Source organism: Phymastichus coffea, unplaced genomic scaffold (genome assembly GCF_024137745.1).
Source record: "Phymastichus coffea isolate CEN01 unplaced genomic scaffold, Cenicafe_Pcof_1.1 PCOF00303, whole genome shotgun sequence".
Classification (NCBI taxonomy): domain Eukaryota; kingdom Metazoa; phylum Arthropoda; class Insecta; order Hymenoptera; family Eulophidae; genus Phymastichus; species Phymastichus coffea.
The window spans coordinates 9,810-35,893 of record NW_026707114.1 but is presented as its reverse complement, the minus strand read 5'-3'; the positions used below and the strand labels follow the sequence as shown (position 1 = coordinate 35,893).

The 26,084-nt window shown below is 36.6% G+C and overlaps 1 protein-coding gene across 1 annotated transcript; it reads left to right on the top strand.

Moving 5' to 3' along the window:
* Window positions 1-24: 24 nt before the first annotated feature.
* On the top strand, window positions 25-25,573 carry LOC131674788 (uncharacterized). Its single transcript, XM_058953614.1, has 2 exons — window positions 25-448; window positions 23,903-25,573. Exons 1-2 carry the CDS (start codon window positions 389-391, stop codon window positions 25,571-25,573), a joined length of 1,731 nt encoding a protein of 576 aa, XP_058809597.1. The 5' UTR covers window positions 25-388.
* Window positions 25,574-26,084: the final 511 nt, after the last annotated feature.

Here is a 26,084-nt window from a genome sequence, read left to right as displayed (position 1 = left end):
AGTCGTCAGTGCCCTGTGCTACGGTTAGGAGCGAAGCCGCCGTCGCCGCCACCACCAGCGAAGCCCCGCAAAGGCTTTCTATCCAGCGAGGAAGCGCGCGCGCTCTATCCTTGAGCCGCCGCCGCCGCCGCCGCCGCCGCCGCCGCCGCGCGCGCGATACCATAGCCCGCGATATAGTCCGAGCTTTTGGACACTCAAGATTCGACGCAGCGAGCATTTCCATTGTCTCGTTATTACAGTTTCTTTCATTCCTATTTCGTTTGGCTTCTGCTTCGGTCTCTCGTGCTCGTTCATGGTTGTATTGTCGCGCGTGGTGCCAAGTGAATGCCGGAACAGCACCGCGATGATATGGTGATACGGCACGAGTGAGAAGGTCAGAGGGTACGTCATGGCGTGCAGCGGCTTTTCATTTGGACGGAGCGTTACCAGCTCAGCGCTTGTCTTACTGGTGAGTTGATGTTGCTCGGCGCCCATATTACGCGTTCTTGATTCTTATTCGATATATACGTATGTAGCAGCTACTTGCCGGGCAAATATCCAATGACGAGCCGACTGCGTTTAACACCTGATTATACGGACATGCTCGGGTGCTATGGAACATAATCAGTGAAAGCCGATTTTGTCGCGCTTTCGACGACAAATTAACTTTGAAATCATGCTAATCGACTGCATTTCTGAGAGTTTTTTTAGCGGTCGTCGGAAATACGGTTTGTCACAAAGTTGCAACAGATAGCGGCTAGTTGCGTAGGCCGAACTTTCAAGGCAAAAACAGGCCGCAATCGCGAGCGCGAGAGCGTTCGCATACACCTATATAAACCGCTATCCTTTATCAGCGTTTAAAGTCGCCTGGTTTCGATCGGCGTCGATCGGCGTCGATCGGCGTCGACCTCTCGCGCGATGCAGATTGTAAGCAGACCGAGACGAGCATCGTTACGTATAATATTCTCGATTGGCGACCACGCGAAACTGCAGGCAGCGTTAAGGACCACTGCAGGCGTTAACCCAGTTGCAGGCCGACTGTGGGTGCCTCGTGCGCGCGTCCGCCCGCGGCGAAGTAAGTGAGTTACCGTACGCGATAACCCCATTCGCGCGCGCGTGCAATTGACAAACGCGTGGCCGATCGGCCGCAGCACGTGTCGCCGGGGTCCGTTATACCCCGTCGAGAGCCGAGAGAGAGAGAGCATCCTCGGCGCGCCGGGCGTGAAATTAAGGCCGCGCGACGCGCGTCCTTTCTCCTTCGAAGCGCTGCACAAGAGGAGGAAGCCGCGCGTTATCGGCGACGCCTGATCGCGGAATGCACGGGGCGCTCTTTACCGTTATATAGACTCCGGCGCGTGTGCACCGCGTGTAACTTGCGCCAAGCGACAAGGGTTACGCGTGAGTGAGAGCCGCCGCCGAGTCAAGGATCACTCGCGCAGTCCGCTAACTATACAGCCGATTCTATATGCGCCAGTGCTCTTATCCAGACAGCTTCGCTAGTGTAAGCAGGCCTGCCCCTCGAGAACGGCGCGGATTCGAGACATTCTTTGCTTTTCCAGCATTTTATTCTCGCTCTAGCGTACGCGTTAACGATTTTTTCCTATCCTAGACTTTATGTAGACGCGGCTGAATAGATATTTTATGTTTTAATTCTTGCGTCTCATATAAAACGGTAGCTTTCAATTCACATCGAAGGTTGTAGTTTTACGCGCATGTTCAGCGATTGCGCTAGTGACGATATGTACGTAGAAAATATCGTAAATCTTTGAATTTGCTAACTTTTCCGTGTAATTACCTTAAATCTGTCTGGTACTTGCATCCTTCCACTTGGTTAAGCGCAACATTACGTATGCGATAACCCAGAAAGTTCAGCTTTTAATTGCCGTATAAAATGCGAGAATAAGGTAATCACCGTTTACGCGCGAAAGCACTAAATTTTCGGAATTTGCGCGCGCGCGCGCGCGCGAGCGAAAAACCAGCGCAGCGGCTGCGGCAGAAATGAAGCTCGGCAAGCTAAGTAGCGACGGGGCGCACACGCTGATGATGAGAAAACAGTTGGGAATTGCCGAGGGGAAATCGCGGACTGACGCGATACGCGCAGCCAGAGCACCGTGTTCGCTTGCATGCAGGTCGATCTCGGTAGATCGAGCGTTTCGTTATGCAAGCTCGCGCTGCTAACGCGTGCCAATCGCCCCCGCCCACTCGATATTTTCCCTTCATTATGAGATAAAGGACGACGAGTTGATAATGCACTTTGCGCTCGCCTCTCACATTTTGCAAAATACCATTGCTCTCTTGTTTTATTCCATTCCACGTGGCTGCTGTATGCCGCGTACTCGGCTACGGGCACGTGCTAATGCTAGCAACGAGAAACTTCGTTCTTTAACTTTACGACCATTCGGTCATTGAATTAAGTCATACTACAATAGCACTTAGAGTAGGATCTCAATTATCTATAAATATCCAAAGCCCGTCTTACGGTAACCCGAAACATAATCAAGACTTCGGAGAAAAAAAATTTCACTCTCGCTTTACTCGCCGGATTCTTCCAAGAAAACAATTCAAGATAAATACACGATCGGCATCCTTTAGTTTTATAAATATGATTGATGGATCTTACAATATCGGCTTTTTCGAAATCCAACACGAAAATGATTTTCACTTGACTACGTAATTACACGTCGCGCTATCGAAGCCGATGCAAAGGACATCAACACACAACGCAGTAGGCGTGCATGGAATTAATTAACCCTGAAAAGATAGGTGTTCGCGCCGGCTACGCAGATCCGGATACGCGTGTTAAATTTATTTTGAGCAAAAACGACCACTTGGATTTGGTTACTCGACATCTGTGAACGTATATAAACCATCGGCGAAATTCCGGCCATAAATCATACTTATGTACCACTTGAAAGAAAACGGCGATTGTTAATGCGTAACTGCACAGAGAGACACGAAGCGCAGAGTTCAAATACTTGGATTCAATGACATTGATCTTTGTTGAAACTCATCAAGAGCCATGCTTGTGTTGCAGTGAATAGTTGCTAAATTCTGGCTAGGAAACTGGAATTTCCATTGTGAATTGAAACTTGGAAGCGATTCATCGAGCTAAAATAGAGAGAGAAAAGCAACGAGCTGAGCCTCGTTGAGATTTCATTACGGCAATAAGTTGGTCGTACGCACAATCAAAACAGTGGAAAGCCCACTGCGCGACAGACAACGAAATAAAAAGGGAATTGGTGTCGGCAGCTTATCTCTCGAATACATTTTTCAAATCGATCGAGTCAATCGAGCATCGATCACGCGCTCTCGAAAGAACGAAATATACAGGCCTTTTCGCTGGTCGTCGCGCGGCCTACGTAGCTAAGCACACACAGCCTCATATTCCCTGACAGATCTAATGGATTATACAAGAAGGCAGGCAGGCAGGCAGGCAGGCAGGCAGGCAGGCAGGCAGGCAGGCAGGCAGGCAGGCAGGCAGGCTGCCAAAGTATTAAGCGAGTATAATTCCACTTTACATAATGTGCCTCCGCTGCAAGAGGCCGCGCAGTTCAAACACTCATTAGACTTTATTAATTGCTTCTCACGCGTTAGCGACAGTCGCCTAATGGGCGCGCGCGCGCACGAACAAAACAAAAAAGCACCATCGATTCCGTATCCCCCTGTCTCTCGACTTGTTTTACCGCGGCGGCTATTGGTTTCCTTTACTCGCCTCGCGGCTACGACTCGCGCTATATAATTACAGAGAGCGCGCGCTAATAGTGTACGATCACGCTGGAAAGAAAAGATAACAGCTCATTATCTTGGGCGTATTACCTTTTTTCGAAGGAGCATCGATGATCTTGAGGATAAGTGACGATGTATTCAATCATTTTTCAAGTTCGTTGTACCTGTCCTCATGCTCATCACTCTTATTTTGGTACAAAGTTGCGTACGAGTGGCAAATCATAATCCGTTGAAGGATATACCAGAACGTTCCATAGAGTTAATTCGTCGTTGTCCTACTGCGGCAAATCAATCTCACGGCGCATTGCTACCGATTTATTTTGAAGTCGATCCCTCAGTCATGTAGTCTCACCCTGTATTTCCTGTCTGGTTCAACAAGACACTTCCTGCCGACTAGATAGCTCTGGCGACGTACCGTTCGTTGATCAGTCATCCAGCAATTATTTTAAGTGATCCGGTCTTCCCACTTCCAACCGCTCCAAGCCAATTAATTAATTTGTCATGACGCTAAATTGAAACAATCAAGATTGGCTCTCAGTATGGGGTGTGTGCCGCGTGTGCTAACCTGCCAGTGTGGGGACACAAAAATTAAGAAGTATAGCCGTATAGCCTAACGTGCCAATTATAGATAATTTTATTTCTTAGTATTGATGAATCAAAGCTACGTTTTCCTTGGGAAACTTCATACGCGTACTAAATTACTAAATCACGCGGAATATTCTTTAATCTCATCTTTTATGACTTCCTCAAAATGATCGGTTCCAGAAAAAAATGTTTAATGATATAAAAAATTAATTCAATTTTTTATTTCTATCGTTGAGCCAAAGAATATAATTTGTTTGATCGATAAACGTAGCTTCAAATTTGTTTAGTCAAACAAAGAAAACAATATAAATTTCGTTATCGATGGCTATGTATTGGCAAGATGTAGAAGTGTTCAAGCCATGCAATGGTCACATCTTGACCAGTGAAATTTGAAGAAAAAATTATTCCTGTAAAAAGTTAGTCTATACCCTTGTACGTCAGAAGAGTGACGGAGCTATTTTCTTGTCTCGCAGTCGCGCTCTGGTTTACGCTAATATATAATGCAATGTATCGGCCTCCGAGCACCTGAACTCATAAAAACTGCGAACAGCATTTGTGAATAATTCGAAGCGCTTGCGAAAACAGCCCCCGCTAAGCCCGTTATTTATGCGTCTTACAACTCTCGAAAACCACTTATACACTCCTACATAACATGAAAAATCAAAGCTAACCAGCATAACAATTCATAATAATGTCAGTTACAGGAATAATCAAATAATGAAAGAATATACTTGCAAAGTTGCTGTTTTAATAGCGTAAAACAATCGTCATAATCGAATGAAACTTAACAAGTTTATGTTTTCTCAATACAGATAATAATAGCAACTAAAGAGTAATTGTTAATAGCATTTCAGCAGAACTACAGACAACGCTGTTTTGATCTTTACATAACATTGATAGCTGTTATCAATATAGCTATAATCTTCTAATAAAGTAAGATTTTAATTAAAAATATAAAATTTTGTCATTAATCACGTTAAAGATTTTACATTGCAGTTAATGTAATAGTATAAACCATTTCGTAACTATGATGTACTATTCATTAAATTCTTTTAGTATGAAGTATCTAAAAAAATTTGACACAAAAGTTCTCCATGTTTGGTTTTCTTACTGTAATTATAATCAGACAATAAAATTATGTGTTAATATCTGCAATTTTTTTTTTGAAAAATACTAAATATTTCAACTAAACATGTGTAAACTTACTTTGATTTACACAAGAGAAATGGTTAAATTCCTTTTATCAGTTTACGATACGGTGCAGAAGCAAAGTTTGCCAAGATTCTTTTTTATATTCACGAAACTGTTGTATGTCCGGGGTGCAAAATTCCCTTAGGAGCCATAAAAATGTACCGGTCGATTTAATTGGCAGCAAAAAATGTAAGAGGTGCCAATAAAGAACATCAAGCAGAGCGGAAAAGACCGGACATCAAAAGGACCTTTTCTAAAAAAAACCTCTAATAAACGCTTTCACTGGAGACTATATAAAGACTGGTGGGCGTTCAAGCATGCAAATGAAAAAAATAAGAAAGGGCATTGCCGATAAGAGGATTCAAAAAGTATTGTACACATAAATAAACTGACAAACAATTATCCGATTGCTCTGTCCTGCCGGTTTTCTGATAATCATGTATCGCGCAAGTCAATGAGCGTGTGTTTAAACACGTGTGCAGAGAAATTTAAAAATCTGGAAAGTAACGTTTGGTATTGTCTAAACGCATTGTCGATAGCGTTGTCGTTTAGTTAATTCAAATACTATAGCATAAAAGAAAGAGCCACTTACAATCTGGCTATTTTTTATAATATATATACCACGAGTTAATGAATCGCTCTAATAAATAACGACATTCCTTAGCATAATTATTCATTCATGATTTATTATTATTATGCATAACGAAAAAACCTGTCATTTCATTTAATCCTTTCAGAAGTGCATACGAAGATTTTAATTTACTGAACGTTTGAAATTTTTATTTAAAAGGTGTATTACAGGTGTATATGTTCGTTTTAATGTCATTTATTATTTGGAACTATAAATATCTTTTTTCAATGAATATTATTAAGAATTGGTGGAAATAAATGAGTATTCAAAAGGAAAGGAATTAACTTTTTATAATTTCCGCACTTGTTTACTAACGCCTACTTGCGTCACACATCCTTGGGTCATTGACGTTTCTGCACCAGGTGGAAGACCTCGGCAAGGTCGAGGACGTGGACCTTCCGAAAAGATATGCACCGGTTTGTAACTGGCATAGGCAACTCTTTTTTTAATTTTTTAATTCTTTGGAAACATTTATCTTTCTAACGCAATTTCTTTCCTTTTAAATATCGATTCATCCGCTTTCTCAGCTTTACCTCATTTAAATCGGGAATTTTTTTTTGATTTCGTGATTGCTGGCACGTTCAAATCCATTGTTTATATTTGCGTCAGAGCAATGTTTTTCATTTGAAATTACGATCTATGCAGTGTCGAATATTGGTAGGATAGTTAAATTATTAAAGTATAATCTGACTTTTCCATTCTTAAGTTAGTAGATATTACTCGAAAAATAAATTATTATTTAAATTAATTTTTTTGGCTTATTATGACTTATTCGTGCTTAAAATAGATCAAAGCATTTGATGTAATAGGTAAGAAATACAGTCGCGACAGATTAATATAAAAACACACATACTATCACTCGCAGAGCAGCGAGTACTCGTCCTTGATAATTTTCTTGATTTCTCAATTGCTATATCTATAAGGTGAGCGTTCTCTTGCACGCTTGTATAAGATGTTAGTTGGACTGGAGGGTAATCGGTTTTATAGTGATGCCGATGCGCATAATCAAGTTGAAATCGATTGCAATTTCAAATAATCTTATGAAATACTGAAGCTTCATACAAGCTTATTATTATCGCGCCTTTAAATATTATCAGTAATCCCCGTATGTTGATAATGCATCTTAATATAATTATTTGTCTGTGACGGTGTTAAAATTGTGAATAGTCATCGCATTTTTAGGGTAAAAATTGTCAGAACTCGATTATTTTTTCTAATTTATTCAACGTGTACAATAACTATCACTGTCACTAAGTTTTCTAAAGTTTTTTTTTGTCCTTGTGGTCTGTGTAACGTTACTTAGTATAGGGATGCTTAAACTCGCCTCGAACACTGTATGTCTACAAAATAGAAGATGATTTTTCATTTCATTGATGAAATTCACGTAATATATTATAAAATTGTAGTATACGATACCTATTGAGTAACTATTAAATACCATTATTTTCGCCTTCAATCTGTTGCGGTATGTGACTGAATACATAAATGAAATTATATCGTTTAAAATTCACTTTACCTATGTTTATTTTTTTTCAAATCATGATTGTGGATATTGGATAATGATTGAAAACGTATTTCAGTTCGTCTACATTAAACTAGCACAACTTTTTAATTTTATACAGATACCTAGATTTTAATGAAAAATTGCGTCAAACCGCGAGTGTTTGAATAAATATAAAAAAAAATAAGTAAAGAAGTGCAAACGGTGTCTAGCATTGAAAAAATGCATAACTTGAGCCTGCGTCAGAATGTAGATTAATTTACTTCGATTAAAATCTTCGTAGACTGTATAATTTAAATTTCACTTTAAATAGTTCTCACGAAAGCAAGAAAGAGTGTTTATAATACGGTCAAACTGGTCCAATAAAAAATGAGAGATAAAAACTGAAAAAAGCTGACTTCGCTGAATATCTTCCAAAAATAATCCTTAACTCTTGGTACAGATGCACTCATAATAGTAATCCGTGAGTGTACGAGCTGGATAATGAAAAGAGATAAATAAAAGCACATATGTAAAGGGAGGAGGAGGGAAGACCAACCCAACGAAAATCGAGGCATGCCGAGAAAATACGCGGAAGGCAAAATAAAAATACAGTGGCCCCAGGGTAGATGTGGAGTTGGTGCATGCATAAGACGCGTGACATGCTGCGGGAGTAAACCCATATAGCATATATATGCCTCTCCGCGTGTGGAGAAAGAGAGCGTGTGTCGAGGATAAAAGAGAAGGAACAAGCGCACATACACAATATGCTAAGGGCCTCAGTCGTCGCGCGCGCGGCATTGAACGGCCTTCACGAATCACTGATTCTCTCTCTCACTCTTTCGCTCCCGCTTGGCGTATTCTGGTAAATATACCACACACGGAAAGGGGTATATTTATATAGCTGTACTTATTTTCTTCTTCGTTGTTGTCTTCTGCTCCTTCTACTTCTTTCAATATCCTCTCCCTTTCCTTTATCCAGCTTTCAGTGAGCTGCCGTTACATTCGAAGTTATTACCAAGTACTAATAAATTAACTATGATTGGCTTATTTTCGAAAGTATACCCTAGAAAGCATAGTAGTATGCGTGTTATGTTCCTTCAGTTTTTCCATGTAATTCTGCATTTTCTACTATTTTAATATTTGAATAGAATTGAAAATAGAGGACGTTTTAGCAAACAATGATTCTAATTTTAAATTATATCTTGATTATAAATTAATATGTCATTAGACCTTATTCGCTTAAATCAATCTTACCAAAATTAAAAGAAAAAACATGTAATGATACCATTGAGACTCGAGTATCAGGCATACTTTAGCGGATAATGATTGTGACGTTAACGAATAAAGTTGCACTCAGTGGAAAAACCCAGCAAACGAGCACTTTGCTAAATATAAGTTTCTCATTTTTGTTGTTAAGCGCGGTACACATAAATTTGCGCGGAATTATTGCGCACGTACATTTGCAAAAATGACTATTGCTTTAATTTATTGCGGAATAAAAATCAATGAACGTGTACTTATACATTCATATTATCTTACTCTTGCCTTCCTTGTTTTCTAGTTTTAACGAGTTTTTAAACGTTGGAGATATTCTTTGTCCAATGACCATTCATTCAGTTATAGTCAATCTTATATTTAGAAAATTCATTACATTTAGGTATAATTTAGGTACCTTGATCCGTTTTGAATACTTTATTGCTGCTGAATACTTTATTGACTACTGTGAATTTTGTCATTGAATTACCTTAATTTTTAATTGATATGTAAATCAACTTTAAAATATTACCAACATTTCCAAGCATTAATTTAATTGTCTGTAATGTATAACATATCTACAAATGACCACGCATAATAATAAAAATTACCGACCTTAATTAACCGGAATGTCTCTTTTTATCAGGAGCTGGCAATGCAACTATAATTATATCTGAATAACAATATAAATATGAACATCTATAAGCAGAAGAATATAGCTTGAAATGCACATATTATGTAATAATTTTCACGTTCATTTATCATTGATTAGAGAAACGCAATTTGCTGCAATAAGAGTCGCAAGCTTATTAAAATCTCGTTTGTGATTATTATGTCTATAATATTTAGATGTGAAAATATAAGTTGTCTCTTTAGGCAACAATAACTGCCAGCTTATCGTACCAAGATAATAATATAACGCCACTGATGTTTTATTTAATTGAAAATGAATGAATAATCTATCTTAATATTGTAATCAATTCCGATAAGTAATATCAGAAAAAAAAAACATTATTTGTCTTATTAAATTATAAAATTCATCGGAATGTATAATTTACATTTTAAAAGAAAAGTTACGCCTTTCATGTCTTAAAATAAGCGCAACGAGCTACGCACTTTCGGTAAATTTATCTCCATTCCTGCGGTTTTCCCTTGGATTAGTTATCCATGCGATAATATGCGAAATATAGCGCCGGCGTTTCTGTATGACCACGACCCACAAAAGAGGAGAAAATGCGTCGTCGAAATAAGAAAAGAAAAGAAAAGAAAGAAGCAGGACAGTCCGCCGAATGAGCGATGTGGTATGCAGTGGCAGCGGCGATTATCTCTCGCTTGCATGGCGCCAGAGGAGGACGATTTACGCGCCCATGAGAAGGAGACGTTACGCACTGGACCGGCGACCGCCGCTGGCTCGAAAACAACGTCGTTTCGTATTTCAACGAGAAAAGAGCGCGAGTGAGCCAATTAATGAACAGCGGATTCACGCCGACGCACGTGGGTATTTTACGTCGACGCCTTCATGAGATTAGAAATATATAGGTGACAAGTTTTAAAGCGAGTTTAACGAGAGATCGTTTCCGCTTTAAATTGTCTTCGCGCGTGTATCTTAATATAAATAACAGACTTTTTTGTAAGTTTCCAATCCATTTTTCTGACTAACATGACGTTAAGGCAAATAAAATTAAGACAAATAATTTGAATAACATTCTACAAATTAACTAAAATATTGATAGAATGGAACAGTTATATACGTCTTTCATGTTCAAATACATTAATAATATTGCAGAAAAACTGACTGCTGTTTAAAGTCATAACTAATGATTTTCTACTCACGTGCCCTTCAAGAGATAATCTCGTTAAGTATTACAAAATATTACATTAAATCTCTGACTATGCAGGGCATTCCAGCATAAAGTACCTTTTTTTCTCGGACTGCATCATAAAATAAACAAGTTGCATCAGTCGCGCATTGAAGTTCACGCTTGCTAGGGCTCGGCAAGAGAGTTGTAATTCAAAGAATGAGTAAGGAATCTTTCCGATGTTCTGCATTACGTCAAAAGCTAAACATAAAATTTAAATAAACAGAAATAACGCCAGTAGGAATAGTTTGTGATGTTTGATTATTGCTGCACTTTATTACGGTAAACCTGTAGATTAACATTTAAAAATATGAAAATTAACAGGAATATACGTTACGAAGTACAAAATCTACCTGACCGTAAAGAATAATCGTATGAGTTCAGTTCATACAATATTGCTATTCATAATTAAATGTTAAAGCAAGTCTTTTATTACTCGCCAAATAACGAATCTTTAAGTTACAAAGTATAAAAAAAATATTCGAATCTGAACTCTAATTTACCAATTGAATTGAAAAAACAAGACATACTACAATAGACGTATTACAAAGTCATGATTTATTGTAGCATTTAAGTCGTAATTATTTGTTTCACTAAATGTGAAAGCAGCAAGCTATAAATCAATGAAATCGGTTGTGTACAAAATTGTAAATAATACCTTAGTTATTTTAATTGCACAAAAGATATAATTGTACGCGCAAGTGACGTTGAAAATTACTATTATTCACGGGGAAAAGAGATTGTTAAGTAAATAAGAATTCCGATGCAAAACCGAGCTAAAAATATTGTTACAGTGAGGAAAGGTTAATTTATTCTGGAAGAAGAAGAAAACGTAATTTGTTGATGAAAATGAGATGGCTAACGTAAATATCAGGAGAGGTAAGGGCAAAAGATAAATTTCAATGAATGAACGAGCGAGCGAGTGTAGGAGTAGAAAAACGGGAATGCGAATATTGCCAATGCTATAATTCAAAGGTTAGAGCATACCCGGCTACAATTCCGAAGAGAGCAGAACACGTGCAGTTATCCTTTTTTCATAGGCAGTCTACCCATTTGAGCCACATAATTCATATCGATAAGCGATGGGGTCTAAATACATTACTATAATACTTAGCTGCTTCGGAATGCACTCTTTTACGAGTGTCTATTTCGTATGAAAAAAATATATTTTAACTGGCATTTTAAGTTTTTCTCTCAAAAACTTTTGCACGATATAATCCTGTTCTAGTTTGTAACCATTTCGATCGCATTTTCATAAAAAAAAATTGGGAAATAAGATTGACAAGTTTCTTTATCTTTTTATATTCTTTTATATCTTTTTATATTTATAAGTTTCATGAATAATTCAAGATCAACGATATTATAATTTGTTATTGATAGAAAAAAGACGGAATTAGCTATATTTAAAGATCGAATATTTCAGGTTTATTTATGGCTCATAATAATAACGTAACAATTCATCGCTCAAAATGTATTCATACATCATAGGCCAAGAAAGATAAGAAAGGTAAATCTAAGAAAGTCAAAGTCATCATTAAATGCATACATTCTTAGACAATAATTTATGACTCACACGGTTACATAGGGGTTCGAATTTTCAGCTGGTCTGTAAAAATGGAGTAAGCATCGTTTCTTTCATTGTACCGGTAACATTTTTTATATTTTACAACATTTAAAAATTTCACAATATCCATCAAAATGTAATATTTGGTCGTGAATTTGTGAAAAAGAAGAAGCTAAGCAAAAAATTTATTATTAGTTCAAATACATATGGGAGATACCACAAAGAAAATTCCGTAATTCAACATCGCTTACTAATATTTTTAAATTTGATCTACCCTCTTATTCGAACCATTTTTACATATTTGATATGTAAAACTGAACATATTTCGGCTTAGTACGAAAAAAAGCTTTATACGCCTTATTAAATATTATGGTTTTTTTAGTAATTTCATACACCGCTAATCTTGTTCCGAATTTATTTATACTAGATATTATTTCAATCAATTGGAATATTATTGAAATATTTACTGAAAATTAAATGAAAATCTAATTTTTCAATCAAAAAACAATCCTTTATATTTCGTTGAAATAAAAATATTACAATTATTCCAAATTCCATCTAACGATAAACCATTGTAAAATTTTATCAAATTTAATTTAATTTTTCGTATCATAATTGTTAAATATGATTAATTACGTTGAAATTTTGAGCGATTGAAGTATTGCGCATTATTGGTTCGATTAATATTAATAATTCATTGTAGTTTTATCTAGTTTTATCATGGTTTAATGTAATTGAATGAAATCTTTAAGAAATTGTAGCAGTGTAACTTTCAAAAAATATTTTTATATATTCAATCTTTTATTTACAAATGGCTAATTTAAATTAATCACCTGTCCTTGAACCTCGAATTAAAGAAAGTGTACATTGATCTTTAGCATATTCAACCATGCTATTTATAAAGTAACAATCACCGCCGACTATCCAATAAAATTTGCAGAACTGGTTTCATTGTTAATTAGCGGCGAACTTTCTTAATTGTCACGAGCTGGTGTATTTCTTTGAACCTTCTGATATCCTGCTGTTTCACATAAGATTCTAAGATTTTAGTTGATCCTTTTTTACAGTTTATGGAAAAAAAATTAATTTGTATAACCTTTAGGTCACTTTATTGTGTGTATCATTAGTTATAATTAATGACTGTAACGAAAAAAATAAAGGGGTATAGCATTTTTATTTAAACATTGAAATAACCTATAATATAGAAAGTTATTTTGTTCACAATTAAATAATTGGTAAAAAAGAATTAATATTGAGAAAGATTTGCGTACTACAAAGAATATTACTTCGTAAACCTAGTAATTTTGAGCTTTTTAGTGTTGTATAGATACTTTAATCCTGAAAACAATAACAGAAAGAGAAAGGATCATAGCAAAGAATAAATCATCAATATAAATATAGAAGAATAATCGGTTGATGACATCTCTTGGTTAATATTTTCCTCTTTGTGACGCCTCAAGACACACAGCAAACACACGCTCTTACACGTGTTCAGACAAGAGGGCGAGAGAGAGCAAGTCAAGTGCCCGGGTGCAACGTTGTGCAAGTGTGCGTATAATAACACGTAGGAGTACCTTGGTTGGTCCAATATCGCCTTTCACATAACTGCGAGAGCAAATGCCGAGGCTTATTGCAGCTCACATGGCTGCGCACTTAACTACTTATTTGCCATTTGTCCATAATCCTTTAGCTAGACAAATGATTGTAATTGAAGTTCTTGTAAAACATATCAATGTTCAAATTGAAAACTCCATTTGTCACTATATAGACTCGGTTATTTCTAATTTATTGATTACTTCAAATTTCTTTTTATATTACAATATTTTTTTGTTATTTCTGTAGAAACTTATGAATCCTAAATAATAAATCCTACAAAGTACTTTGATCATTTACCAATAAATTTTTATTAAAATCGTTAATATTTTTTTACACAATTTCACAGTTTATTTTATACGTTTAAACGGTAAAATTGATGTAAACGGGCGCATTTATGGACCTGACATAAGAATTAAGAAACATACGTGTGCAATGTTGAAATATCGATAGTCATCGAATTCCGATTAATAATCACGTAATAAGAGAAACTAGTCTAATTACACTAGAATGATTCTATACAGATTAGATTTTACTTTTATAATGTAATTTTACTATTTTCCAAAAAATAAAGAAAAACTTACAATTAGATTTTAATACAATAAAGTAAGAAATATAAGAAGTAGTGAAGGATTGCATAGGAGCATCAAAAACATGTACCTAATTTCAGTGTAGAAAATAATACTAATCATTCGTTTTTCACATGTACTTTAATAACTTTCTCTGGTATTACTCTTCCGGTCGTATAATGCTATCGTAGAAGACAAGTGAGAGTAGACTGATTCCCCTGGACCTCAACGAAGATAACAATCAACCACTCGGTGCATGCACCTTACGTAATCATTTGTCGAATGAACACAATACTTGTCGAACGATTAATACAAATAAAATACACATACGATACTTTTTGTAATCATGTCGATTTCGGTGAAGTAACTTAACATCCAATCCTCTTCGTTTAAATTATCTTCTTTATATAATATCGACTTTTTTCTTTTCAATAAAAATATTACTTTACTCAAACATTCAATAATTTACAATATTACATCGAGTTTATATTTAACTGAGAATATTTTATTTTTGTTACAGGTAAGAGTTAACTGGATACTTCTAACAACGAATTTGAGTAAGCTATACATTTATGAAAATTCCGTATTTACGTAAAATAATCATTCAGTTAAATCCTATCAGTATGTCTTTATAAATATTTGTGATTTTAATAATGATCTTAGTTCACATTATTTTGTATATAGATGTTGATTATTTAAAAATCATTGATCAAATTAAAAATCAAACGGTTTGTTAAAATAAATAGTACTTAACATACGGAAACATAAAATTTTAACGATACTGCAAATTACTACAACAAATATATTGTTTATAAACATTTTACAGAACTTTAAATCTTTTTCATCACTTTGAATCAACTTCATATTTTGATTGAATTCGGAAATAAATATATTTACCTGTTCACCTTACTAAAAGAAAAATTCACTATTAAATTTTCTTTCACAACAAATTCAATTAACATTCTTAGAAAAATTAGCATATAGAAATCTTTTAACTTGAATTGAAAATTATGTTCTATAGTTACTTCAATCTAATACAGAGCTTATGCGTACTATTTCCATGCAGCCGGCGATCCTCATTATTGAGACAAGGCTCGCAATTTTATTATCAACGGAAATGCCATGCATTGTACGGTCGCATTTAATTATATAAATTCGCCAATAAGAACCGTTTTTATTTTAAATCTACACGGTGTACAATAATTGAAAATTTTTATTTTTAAATATCACCAAATTATTTTGAATTATAATAGAGAAATGAATTTCGATATGATGGCAAATCCGAATCAGCTTGACGTTTTTTTTTTCATTAAACAATTATTGTCTAGAGGATAATAGTTTTAAAAGATTCTTGAACTGAGTGAAATTTTTATTTTGCAGATCGTAAGAGACTGTAATAAGAAAATGAATAAGAAAATGAATGAAAATTTAAATTATCGAAAGAAGAAATAACAATCAACTTAATATTTTATAAAAGTAAAATCATTTCATAAATAAAATTTTAACGCATTGTATTTTAACAGTGCAGATTAATGATTAAGATTAAAAATTAAATTAAAGAATTAAATTCAGAACTAAAATGTTGATATTTTCATATTATGATTATAATGTTTATATAGACGTAAAATACATTAAAGAAATATTTTGATATTTGATATCATAAAGGTCTGGAAGGTGCATTTTCATTTAAATTTTGTGTTTGAATCTTTTGTGAGGAAAACATTGAAAGAACGAAAGGGAAAAATACAAGAGGACACATCCTATCAAAGTCCATGCAAAATAAACCTCTTCAATGAGTCGAAAAAACGCAGCTGCAGAGCACTTTGAGAGACGTGCGCGCGCGCGCACACACACTCACAATACACGAAAGCCCGAAAAAATATAGCCGAAGAATTGCTTGGAATTCCTGCACGAGGAAAAGGAAAAAAGTAATGGTGGGAGAAGTCAAAGGAGAAAGAATACCCGGGAAAGAAGAATTTAAGCGCAACGTCACGCCTCGATTGCATGCGGCAAGGACGGCCGTCCGTGATTCTCGCTCCATCTCTTTTCTTTTGCCAATCGCGCAACGAATACGATAAAACACAATAAGCACACGCGAGGGCGTGCGCAAAGCGTGAAAGTTGGCGCTCCGCAGCTGCGCGCAGAGAGCACGTGTAGAACGCACGCAGGAGCACTCGTACACGGGATTTTCCATGTCGAGGCTCCATTTAAAAATCTTGTTAATGTCCGCCCAAGTATTGCTGCAGTTTTTATTTTTTTGAAATCCAGATTGAAAAGCACGGAAACGCAACAGGTTCACGCGGTAATTAGTGGTTTCGTTTCAAAACTCATATTTCTGCTTCTGTCGGCGGCGGTCACGTGAAGGAATCGACAGCTCTGACATCGTTTGAAAGCGTGTGTGCCCATCGTAAAGTAAAATTTATCCAGCCGCAAAAGCTACAATACATCATTGCACTTCGGCGATGTCAATATCTCATGTTCCACATAACAAGAAAACAATTCGTCGTTGTAAGACGTGGAATGGCCTACATACACGCTATTGTGCATGAATACGCGACTTTGGCAATTGAACATTATTAATAACATCGACTTCGTAGCTCGTTACGAACACGTATAACGACACGAGTGCGAAGCTTGTTGCCGCTATGGTGAAAGTCAGCGCGCAAGCGAGCGAACGAGCGAGAATCCAGCCGCGCCACAGCTCTGGAATTTGACGATAAAGCGAAAGAAAAGAGTGTACATACATATATACCTCTCAATTATTACGAGATCAGTGTACGTATCATAGAATGCGAAGGTGTACAGTCGATAACCCGATCAACAAATTGTTGCAACGCAAGTGCACGCTATTTTTCCTGCTAGGAGCGCAAGCCGAGCAAAATTTTCTGGCACAATTCGAGCGCGTTTGCTGATTATGCAAAACTATCCGTAGGCTGTCTAATTACGCAGGTATCCCACCAATATAGGACGAAAGTGTTTGCCCAGCACATTATTATAAAATAAAGTGATCGTTAAGCGGCACGTAACATTGAAAAACGTTAATTTCACGCCCACTTTTTCACGACACTAAATCTTCTTTAGTACAACAATCATTTATTCGACGTGATTGCGCCGCTATGTAACGCGAGCCGTCAAAATCCTTGTTAAGCGCAAGACGACAATACAACAAAAGCGAGATTGCCGTGCTGCAACGAAATATCCTTTAATTCATGATTCGCGCGCCGCCTCCAATGACGTGTACACGCGCACATGTACATAAATATATAATAACGCGAGGACCGCGAGAACAGCCATACGCACGCATATATACGCGCGCGCATGAAATTTATGGCACGCACCAACTACTTTCGCACTTATACATGCGCGTATTGTTGTGTTACACAACTTGGCTTGGCCGCACGTGATCTAGTTCTCGCGGGGTTCGCGACCTGAATACCGCGCAGACATATAACCTTCCGAAACGCTGATCAAGATAGTTCGAGTGACCTTCGCAATCGCCGGCGTACAACCTCTAGTGTATGTGCACTACCCACTTAGATCTCGATGATGGGCTTGACATGCGCTATAACAGTGCTCGAGTAACAGTCCGATATGTGTTTTATTAACCCTGAGTATCTTATTCTACAAGGCATCTGATCTATACGTGCTCTCACTAATCGATTTTAATCAGCATATTTTTATTAGTCTTTGTATTCCAAGCGAATAATTTGTATAATGATTTTTTAACAAACCGAATATTTATTTACGCACGCGAAAGCATAATTCAGTCGATATCAGCGGCGTAAATACAGTTCAGCCGGTACATATTTCACAATGAATATAGTACGGAAGCCCCCGAGATTTACCGCGGAATCCCCCATAATACCCAGTGCAAACACTGACTTACACGCTAACATTTTCATTTAGCGTTTGCCGACGACAGTGTCAGTGTATAACGAATTCCATCGCGGTGATATGCTTTTCAAAAATCCACGACGTGTCGGACCAGATTTCGACTGCAAACTTTACGGATGATCCGCTGAAATATTCAAGCTATCGTTCGCGCATACTCTGCACGTAAATTATGGCACGAGCGCGATAACGTGACGGCGCTTTGTGCAATTTACCAAGCGCGAGACTTTGGGCCGTTATTGTTGCTTGTGCCACTGCGCGACATGACGTTGAGCCACAAGCGAGTGAAAAGAAGCCGGATGGCCTCGCGCCGGGCCAAATTAATCGCCGCGGTCACCCGAGCGACACTAACCTTACTTTATTGCGGCGGTTCATTGTGCGCGCTCGAATACTCGGAATGTCGACCGATTTTTCTTCGCATCCTCGCAGTGCGGTTACCTACTGACTCCCTTTTACCTTCTCTCTCTTTCTCTGCCTGCGGGCGAGCTTTTTTCCGGCGCACCTCTCTCGTGCTCTTGCGGATTCGTCCAAGTTTTTTTTTTGTGCACGGAGGTGTTGTGTTGCAGGATCGCCGACTTCTGCAGAAAAATTTTCAATTGCAGAGACGTTAACTGGTTTCACCTTCGATCCGGTATCTCTGCGATGCTAATTGGTATACTTCACGTTTCAATAAACATCGTGAACAATTACGTTGGGACTATTTTCTTTTTTTCTGGCATAGCTATGTTGTATCTTCAGCGGTATATATCTATATATATATATGTTTTTGTTTTGGTATAGCAAGTCGACGTGTAAGTAACTTGAGTATCAATCGATTAACTTGGCTAGCACATACATCAACAACTTATACAGGGTTCATCGGCATATCCTTGCTCTCGAGGCGCGTCCCAGACAGGATAAAGCAGAGCTATTATTCGCGTCTCGTCACACACATTTTCCCGCGATGCGGCGCGTGTGCAATCGCGCCGATTATCCAATTTACCCTGCCTCGTCGAAAGCTGCAGCCTCACGATGCGCGCGCGCTCGATCGGACAAGAAAAAAAAAATCTGACAGCGAGGAGCGAACGAAGATGTGGCGTGAAGAATGCGTTGCTTCGTGATGTTTATCTGTGCACACCGGATTAAAGAAATGCATTGGAAAAACAGTGACGCAAATGTACGCTTCATTTCATTCTACTATGTCGAACACAATGTTCGATGTATTGCACGCGAAATTGTTGACCGTACGTTTGTGATGAAATTGAATTTGGAATATTGAATTATTGTTTGCCGATGAAATACATCATTAATTTTGATTTCATGTATAATTATTTGTATAAGTAGCTAAATTATTATACCTTAATTTTAACGAAACGCGTGCTATTTATAAATTAGTAATTAGCCTTCGTGACCATAAAATGCAAAAAATGATTTGGATGATAGAGTAGACCGTTGAGTTTGAAGAGATATGCTCACGTCGAGTTGTAATAAGGGTAAAAAGAACTGCAAAATTTCCATCGTGGGGCAGATAAAGGCGTCGCTAAGGTGTTGTACCTTTCGCTTTCTGCAAAAAGACGTAACCGCGGCGCCGATGCAAGTGCAGTGTACGACGCCGTGCACAACTATACCGTGACCTTGGCAGATTGGCCCTTTCCCCAATTCCCAATGGCTCTACAATGTAATGCCGCTCGATTAGCTGTCTCGACAATGCTTTGTGTACCGTCATCTTCGAGTCTTGTAAACAACGTAAACATTGATCGATGGTTCAAGTTTCGACCGCATAAGTACTCTTCATTGAAAAATTTTCAATTACAAAGCACGTAAATCATTAAACTGCAAAGAAGGTAATCATAATCGCGTATGATGACAAGGCAGCGTACCATCTTCAACATGTACAGCTCTGCCAACTAAATTAATTGATCGTAAAATTTTAATGAAAGACACCAGGATTCGCACGTAAATAAACTTTATAACGACAATCATCCGAATGTTTAATAATTTTTCGTAAGTTTATTGGGAGTGTAAAATTCCACGGTACGTAAAACTGGCTAGCCGCCTTATTATGAAGAACAACACCTTGACATGCTTGTAAAACGAGATGCGATCAATGAGAATCGAGCTTTCAAGCTCTTCAGCCTCGCCCATTCGTGTAAATCTGCTAAACTGATATATCAATGTAGCTTGACAGCTACTGCACTAATGTCAATATAGTTGTTGTACGAACTCAGTTGAAAGCGTATTTACTGATAACTAAATCTTGAGAAATCAAGGTCGTTCAGACTTACCGACTAGCGAGCCCACCATACGCGTGTCGCAGTAGCTAATTACTTGTACTGCTATAGTCATAGACAATGTATTCAACTTTATTTTTTATTAATCTACATTATACATATACTTATAAGTTTCTTTAATACGATACGTAGTGTATTAAATGAAATTGTATTTTTTTACATCCTCGATTGGAAAAACCGAATTTATTTAATTACGCATGAATGGATTAAGAGTAATAGTACATTACATGTGATCGTCGCCCGTGCGGAGACCATCTACTTCCCGCATACGTTACGTACACTATTTTTTCACACTTGTGCGGGAAGTTCGAGTGCAGTAGGTTTATGTGAGCAGAAAGAGAAGGAAAGGAAGTTTCGGCTGGTGCCCTCCCTCGTTCGTAAAAAAATATGAAAAACTTTTGAATTATTAGTTACAAAATGAATAATTATTTCTTGAGAAATATTTCTTTGAGAAACCCTATGGATTTTCCCGCATTCCATCCCTATGCTAATTGCGTTTTCTAACGCTCCGTGCGGAAAATAATAGTGCTCAAATTGGGGAAACCCATACTCGACCCGTCTTTTATGACAGGCCATTAAGCGTCAGTACAAGCAGTAGATCTGCGTGTACCTTTACCTACTTTTACTATTCCGCATGCTTATCTCTATCTATTTTTCCTTCCTACCTTCCCGCACGCTTAACCCTACCTACTTTTACTTCCCGCACGCTCTCGTAGCTCTTCCCGCACGCCGAATTACTGTGCGAGAATACTACACTTCCCGTACAGAAAAGGGTGCGGGAAATCGAACTTCCCGCACGCCGTGTGGAATAGTACATTACGATACAAGTGCGAGAAAGTAGATTCGTGTGTCATGTGGCGTTTACGGCCGAGCGAAGCGAGGGTGGAAAGCTACACCAGACGAGAAACTCTTTCCCGAACATATGCCGTACCGTTTTTTTTTGATACGACGTGTGGAAAGTGTGATTTTCAACGCACGTTTTTTGCCGAGCGTGCGGGAAAAACGCACTTTCCGCACGGAGTGTCGAAAAATAATGATAGCCCAATAAATACTTCATGATCTAAATCGAAACAGTCGATAAAAATATAAATGGCTATAAGCTTGAATTGATTGATAATAGTTGAATATTGCTTCTCTTGTACGAATATTGAACAGTAATATTATTTTATTGTTTTTTATTTATTAAAAGAATAACGTTGCTCCTTACATCAACATATCTTGTTGATGATTTAATACCCGGATGCATTGATAAAGAAACATCAGTACCAACATTTTTATTTCATTGCACAAAAAGATCGTTATTCATAGATTTTCTGTTAAATACGTCTACATCCAATTAACTCGTTTCGGCCGGAAACGCCACTTTCGGTACACCGGTCTTCGAGCGCTCATAACTAATGTTACAAGCGTCAAAAAAATCATAAAGACCATATTCTGAAAATTTAAGAGATGACCTTTCCATTGGTGTCCATGAAATTTTTACGAAAAATTGTTTATCTGGGTAAAATTTAGTTAAAAAAAATACTAATTTTTCACATTTTTTGAAATCGAATTTTCAAAAGGTTTGTTTCCGGTGTGTAATGATATTGAAACTTCACTAACAAATGGAAAAAATGTTAGAATTTGATAAATACATGATTCTCGGATGAATTTTCACCTGGGAGTATCTGAAATGGCGACTCAAATGCGGAATTTTTTCCGTTATGTTTATGAATTTTTTACTAAAAACTATTGACTTATAGAAAACCTACCAAAAGAAAAAAGTTTTTGAAATCATGAAAGAAATGCAATGGAATTTTTACAAAGGGCTTCAAGAACATTTTTAGTTTTTGATTAAACAATTGTAAGAATATGTTATTCTTAAAAGTTACCGGTTTGGAATCAACTTCGAACCGGTCTAGATGGATATTATGGACGCGATATCTGAATTTAAAGGATATGGGGTGTCGAAGTCAGTTTGACCAATGAGTCATTTCAAAATAACGCCTGAAGTGCAAAATTTTGGCCGAAAAATTAATGAATTTCTTTCTCGGAAACAAAGCACTTTACCAAAAAATTTCTTAATCAAAAAATTGCTTAGAATTGGTCAAAAAATACACTTGAATTTTTTCGAGAAGTTCTGATGAACTGTGATTTTATAAATTATCAATTTTTGATAATTATAAAAATTTATCAAATCGTTTCGAAAAAAATTTAGATATACTTCTTGGCCGACTAAAAATTTTTTGTTTTTAGTAATTTTTTCGTAAAGTGTTTTGTTTTCAACGAAAAAATTCTCAATGATTACTTTTTAATTATCTGATTATAAGATTTTGAATTTTTTTTCATAGAACCAAGAACTTTACGAAAAAATTACTGAGAACAAACAGTTTTTAGAATTGGCCAAGAAGTATATCTAAATTGACAATTAACAAAATCAAAAAAGTTGATCAGAACTTCTCGAAAAAAATTCAGGTGTATTTTTTAACCAATTGTAAGCAACTTTTCTTGCAAGAAATTTTTTGGTAAAGTGCTTCGTTTCCATAAAAGAAATGTTTCGGCAAAAATTTTGACTTCGGACGCCATTTTGAAATTTCTCATTGGTCAAACTGACTTCGATACCCCATATCCTTAGATTCAGACATCGCGTCCACGATCTAGACTAGTTCGAAGTTCATTTCAAACTGGTAACTCTTTGAAAACTCGATTTGAAAAAAATTATCTTCGATAATAGTGATGTTTGTATTTTAAACAAAATTTTTCAGCACACAAATGAAGTTCTTCGATCATTTAAATGATACCACCCAAAATAGTACAGTTCAAACTATCAGAATACATCTATTGCAATTTTTTTGCTTCGAAATGCAATAGCTGTTAGCGCTGAAAGAGAGGTGTACAAAATATGTCGAGATGGACGTTAATGGGTTAAACTACATTTTACCTAGAAAGGCAATTTTTTGCAAAAATTACTTGCATACATAAAAAAAATCATCTCTTAAAATGTCAGAATATGACGCTCACAATTTTTAGTTACGCCTGTAACACGAATTATGAGCGTTCAAAAACCGATGTACCGAGAGTTGCGTTTTTGGCCGAATCGGGTTAACTAATGAGCATGGTATCAATAAGACGAAATCAAACTCGAGTGACCTTTCCTCCTCGGAAGGGTGCTTTATATGTTGAATTTCGAAAATTTTATACCCGCAAAGCTAATTCTAAAATAATATTCGAATTTTTTTTATTTGCCATTTCACATTTTGAAATATTTTTCTAAAATACTACTGATGTTTATTTAATCAGATTAATTAGTTATTTTTTATGATTTCAGATACTGCTCCAAGCAGTTTTAGTATGGGAGCGAGGTTTCATGGCGCCAGCACCAGTGAAAAAAAATGATATCCTAGCTGGTACGGAATTTTTATCCGTCTTCATTAATGGAGCTATGGCTCCCAGGCCAACAAGGAAACGTCTCAGTCTTCGACGAGGCAATACTGTTATTGCAGATAATGTGCCAGCTGAATCGAAAAACGACGAAGCCAATATTTTTCGAATATCGCGAGCACCGATTACGATAAAACCGACAGTAGCAAGACCACGAACTATAACTACCATTCCTGATGATAGTATGCAATATTATCCAATCAGTCGTAAGCTTTTAGATAATAAACACCACAGCCTTGAAACAATTATAGACGATTTACATCGACCTGGTAACATTTCTTCTAAATTTATAGCAAAACAAGATGTTTTAAGAAAACCTAACAATAATAATAAGTCCCCGATAAGAATAGTAAAACCTATCAACCAAAAGGTCATAGGTGTCAGTGTAACATCATCTGTGGCAGCAACACCGTACATAGTAAGAGTCGAACATAATGATCAAAATGGTATCCCTATGATAACACAATCATCCCCTGTAGTGACAAGTACTATTTACGTTACACCTAATCCACCGTTGGCAAAAGATGTGACATCATCGCCAGCTAGAATTGTCACAGAAGAACTCAGTAATATCGTTTCAGAGTCAAACAGAAGTGAATTTTCAGTGGATGAAAGTGTTCCAAGAACAAGCACACACAATCGTGCTTATACTACTCCAAGACCTACAGCTAGCTATCATTCTAACTCCAGGGATAACAATCAACCTACAGATTCTGCTGTCAGTGGTAGCAATTCCGAGCCTGTTGAGCAAAGATATGAATTTCAAGAACATAATTCTGAAATGAAGGAAATAAACCACGAAATTGCAGAAGTTCATGCACCTTTTTTACGCAATCAAGGTCGTAAAGTTGGTAGACATTTTGAAGACTCGACATATAATCAACCATCTGAAATTCACAATACTAAATTGGAAGGAAAAGGCTATGAAAATCAGAAATCTAAAGCGTTTGAAGAACAAGCAAAAATATATAGTGAACCTGCCAAAGTCTATGGTGAACCAGAAAAAGTGTACAGTGAACCATCTAAAGTTTATTCTGAGCCAGCAAAGATTTATGGAGAACCATCCAAAATCTATAGTGAGCCTTCAAAAATTTATTCTGAACCAGCAAAAGTATATGGAAAGCAGGAAAAAGTTTATTCTGAACCCGCTCGAGTATACTCGGAACCAGCTAAAGTTTATTCAGAACCTGCTAAAATTTACGGTGAACCAGCAAGAGTTTATGATATAAATGGTCATCCGATCGGCGAACCCGATGAAAAAAATTATGAAGTTGATGAGGCAGTTAGTGTCGGTAGTAATGGAAACGTTCATGGACCGCAATCTATGACTGAAGCTACAAATATCGACGAAGATGGCCACAAAGTGGGATACGTCGTCGAAGGGCGTAATTATCGAAAATATCGCGTTGAAGAAAGAACGTCGGATGGATTTATTGTAGGAGAATATGGAGTTGTTAGTCACGATGATGGATCACTGAGAGGAGTAAGATACACTGCTGACGGAACTATTAATCCACGGCTCATTTATGATGCTCTCATGAAATTTTTAGCTCTCTAATAACAAATATCTTTTAGTATTATACTATTTTATAATATTTATTTATATACATTTTTAAAAGAAAAATGTTGTGAAAAATTAAAAAACATCACGCACATATGCTACATTGCAAAGGCCTTTATGTGAACGAAATTAAACTCGTACAATACTGCTTATCTCATATGAGAATTTAGTTTGAGTTTTAGTCTTTTCATGTACTTCGAAAATAGGAAGCTTAATTTATTTCCCTTTTGCTATAGAAAATTTTCCAAATTCATTTATTTGCTCAAATCATGTTTATAGGTATACATATAATTTTTCATAATGAAATACTCGTAAATGTCCTATAATTTAAACCAAAATATTTTTATATATTCCCTTTCTTGATTATGTATATTTGTCAACAGTTAACCCAAGAAATTTATTTATAAGGTACATTACACTACCACGGTTTTATTAGACTATTATTGTTTTGTTATTGATTACAAAACAATTTTTCATTTCATTTTTTATTATTGTAAAGAAAAAATTA

Bases quoted from the DNA above. Each gene is read 5' to 3' on its own strand.
- LOC131674788 (XM_058953614.1), top strand. From the start codon at position 389: ATGGCGTGCAGCGGCTTTTCATTTGGACGGAGCGTTACCAGCTCAGCG. The intron at 449-23,902 runs GTGAGTTGATGT...TTATGATTTCAG, and splicing joins GCTCAGCGCTTGTCTTACTG to ATACTGCTCCAAGCAGTTTT.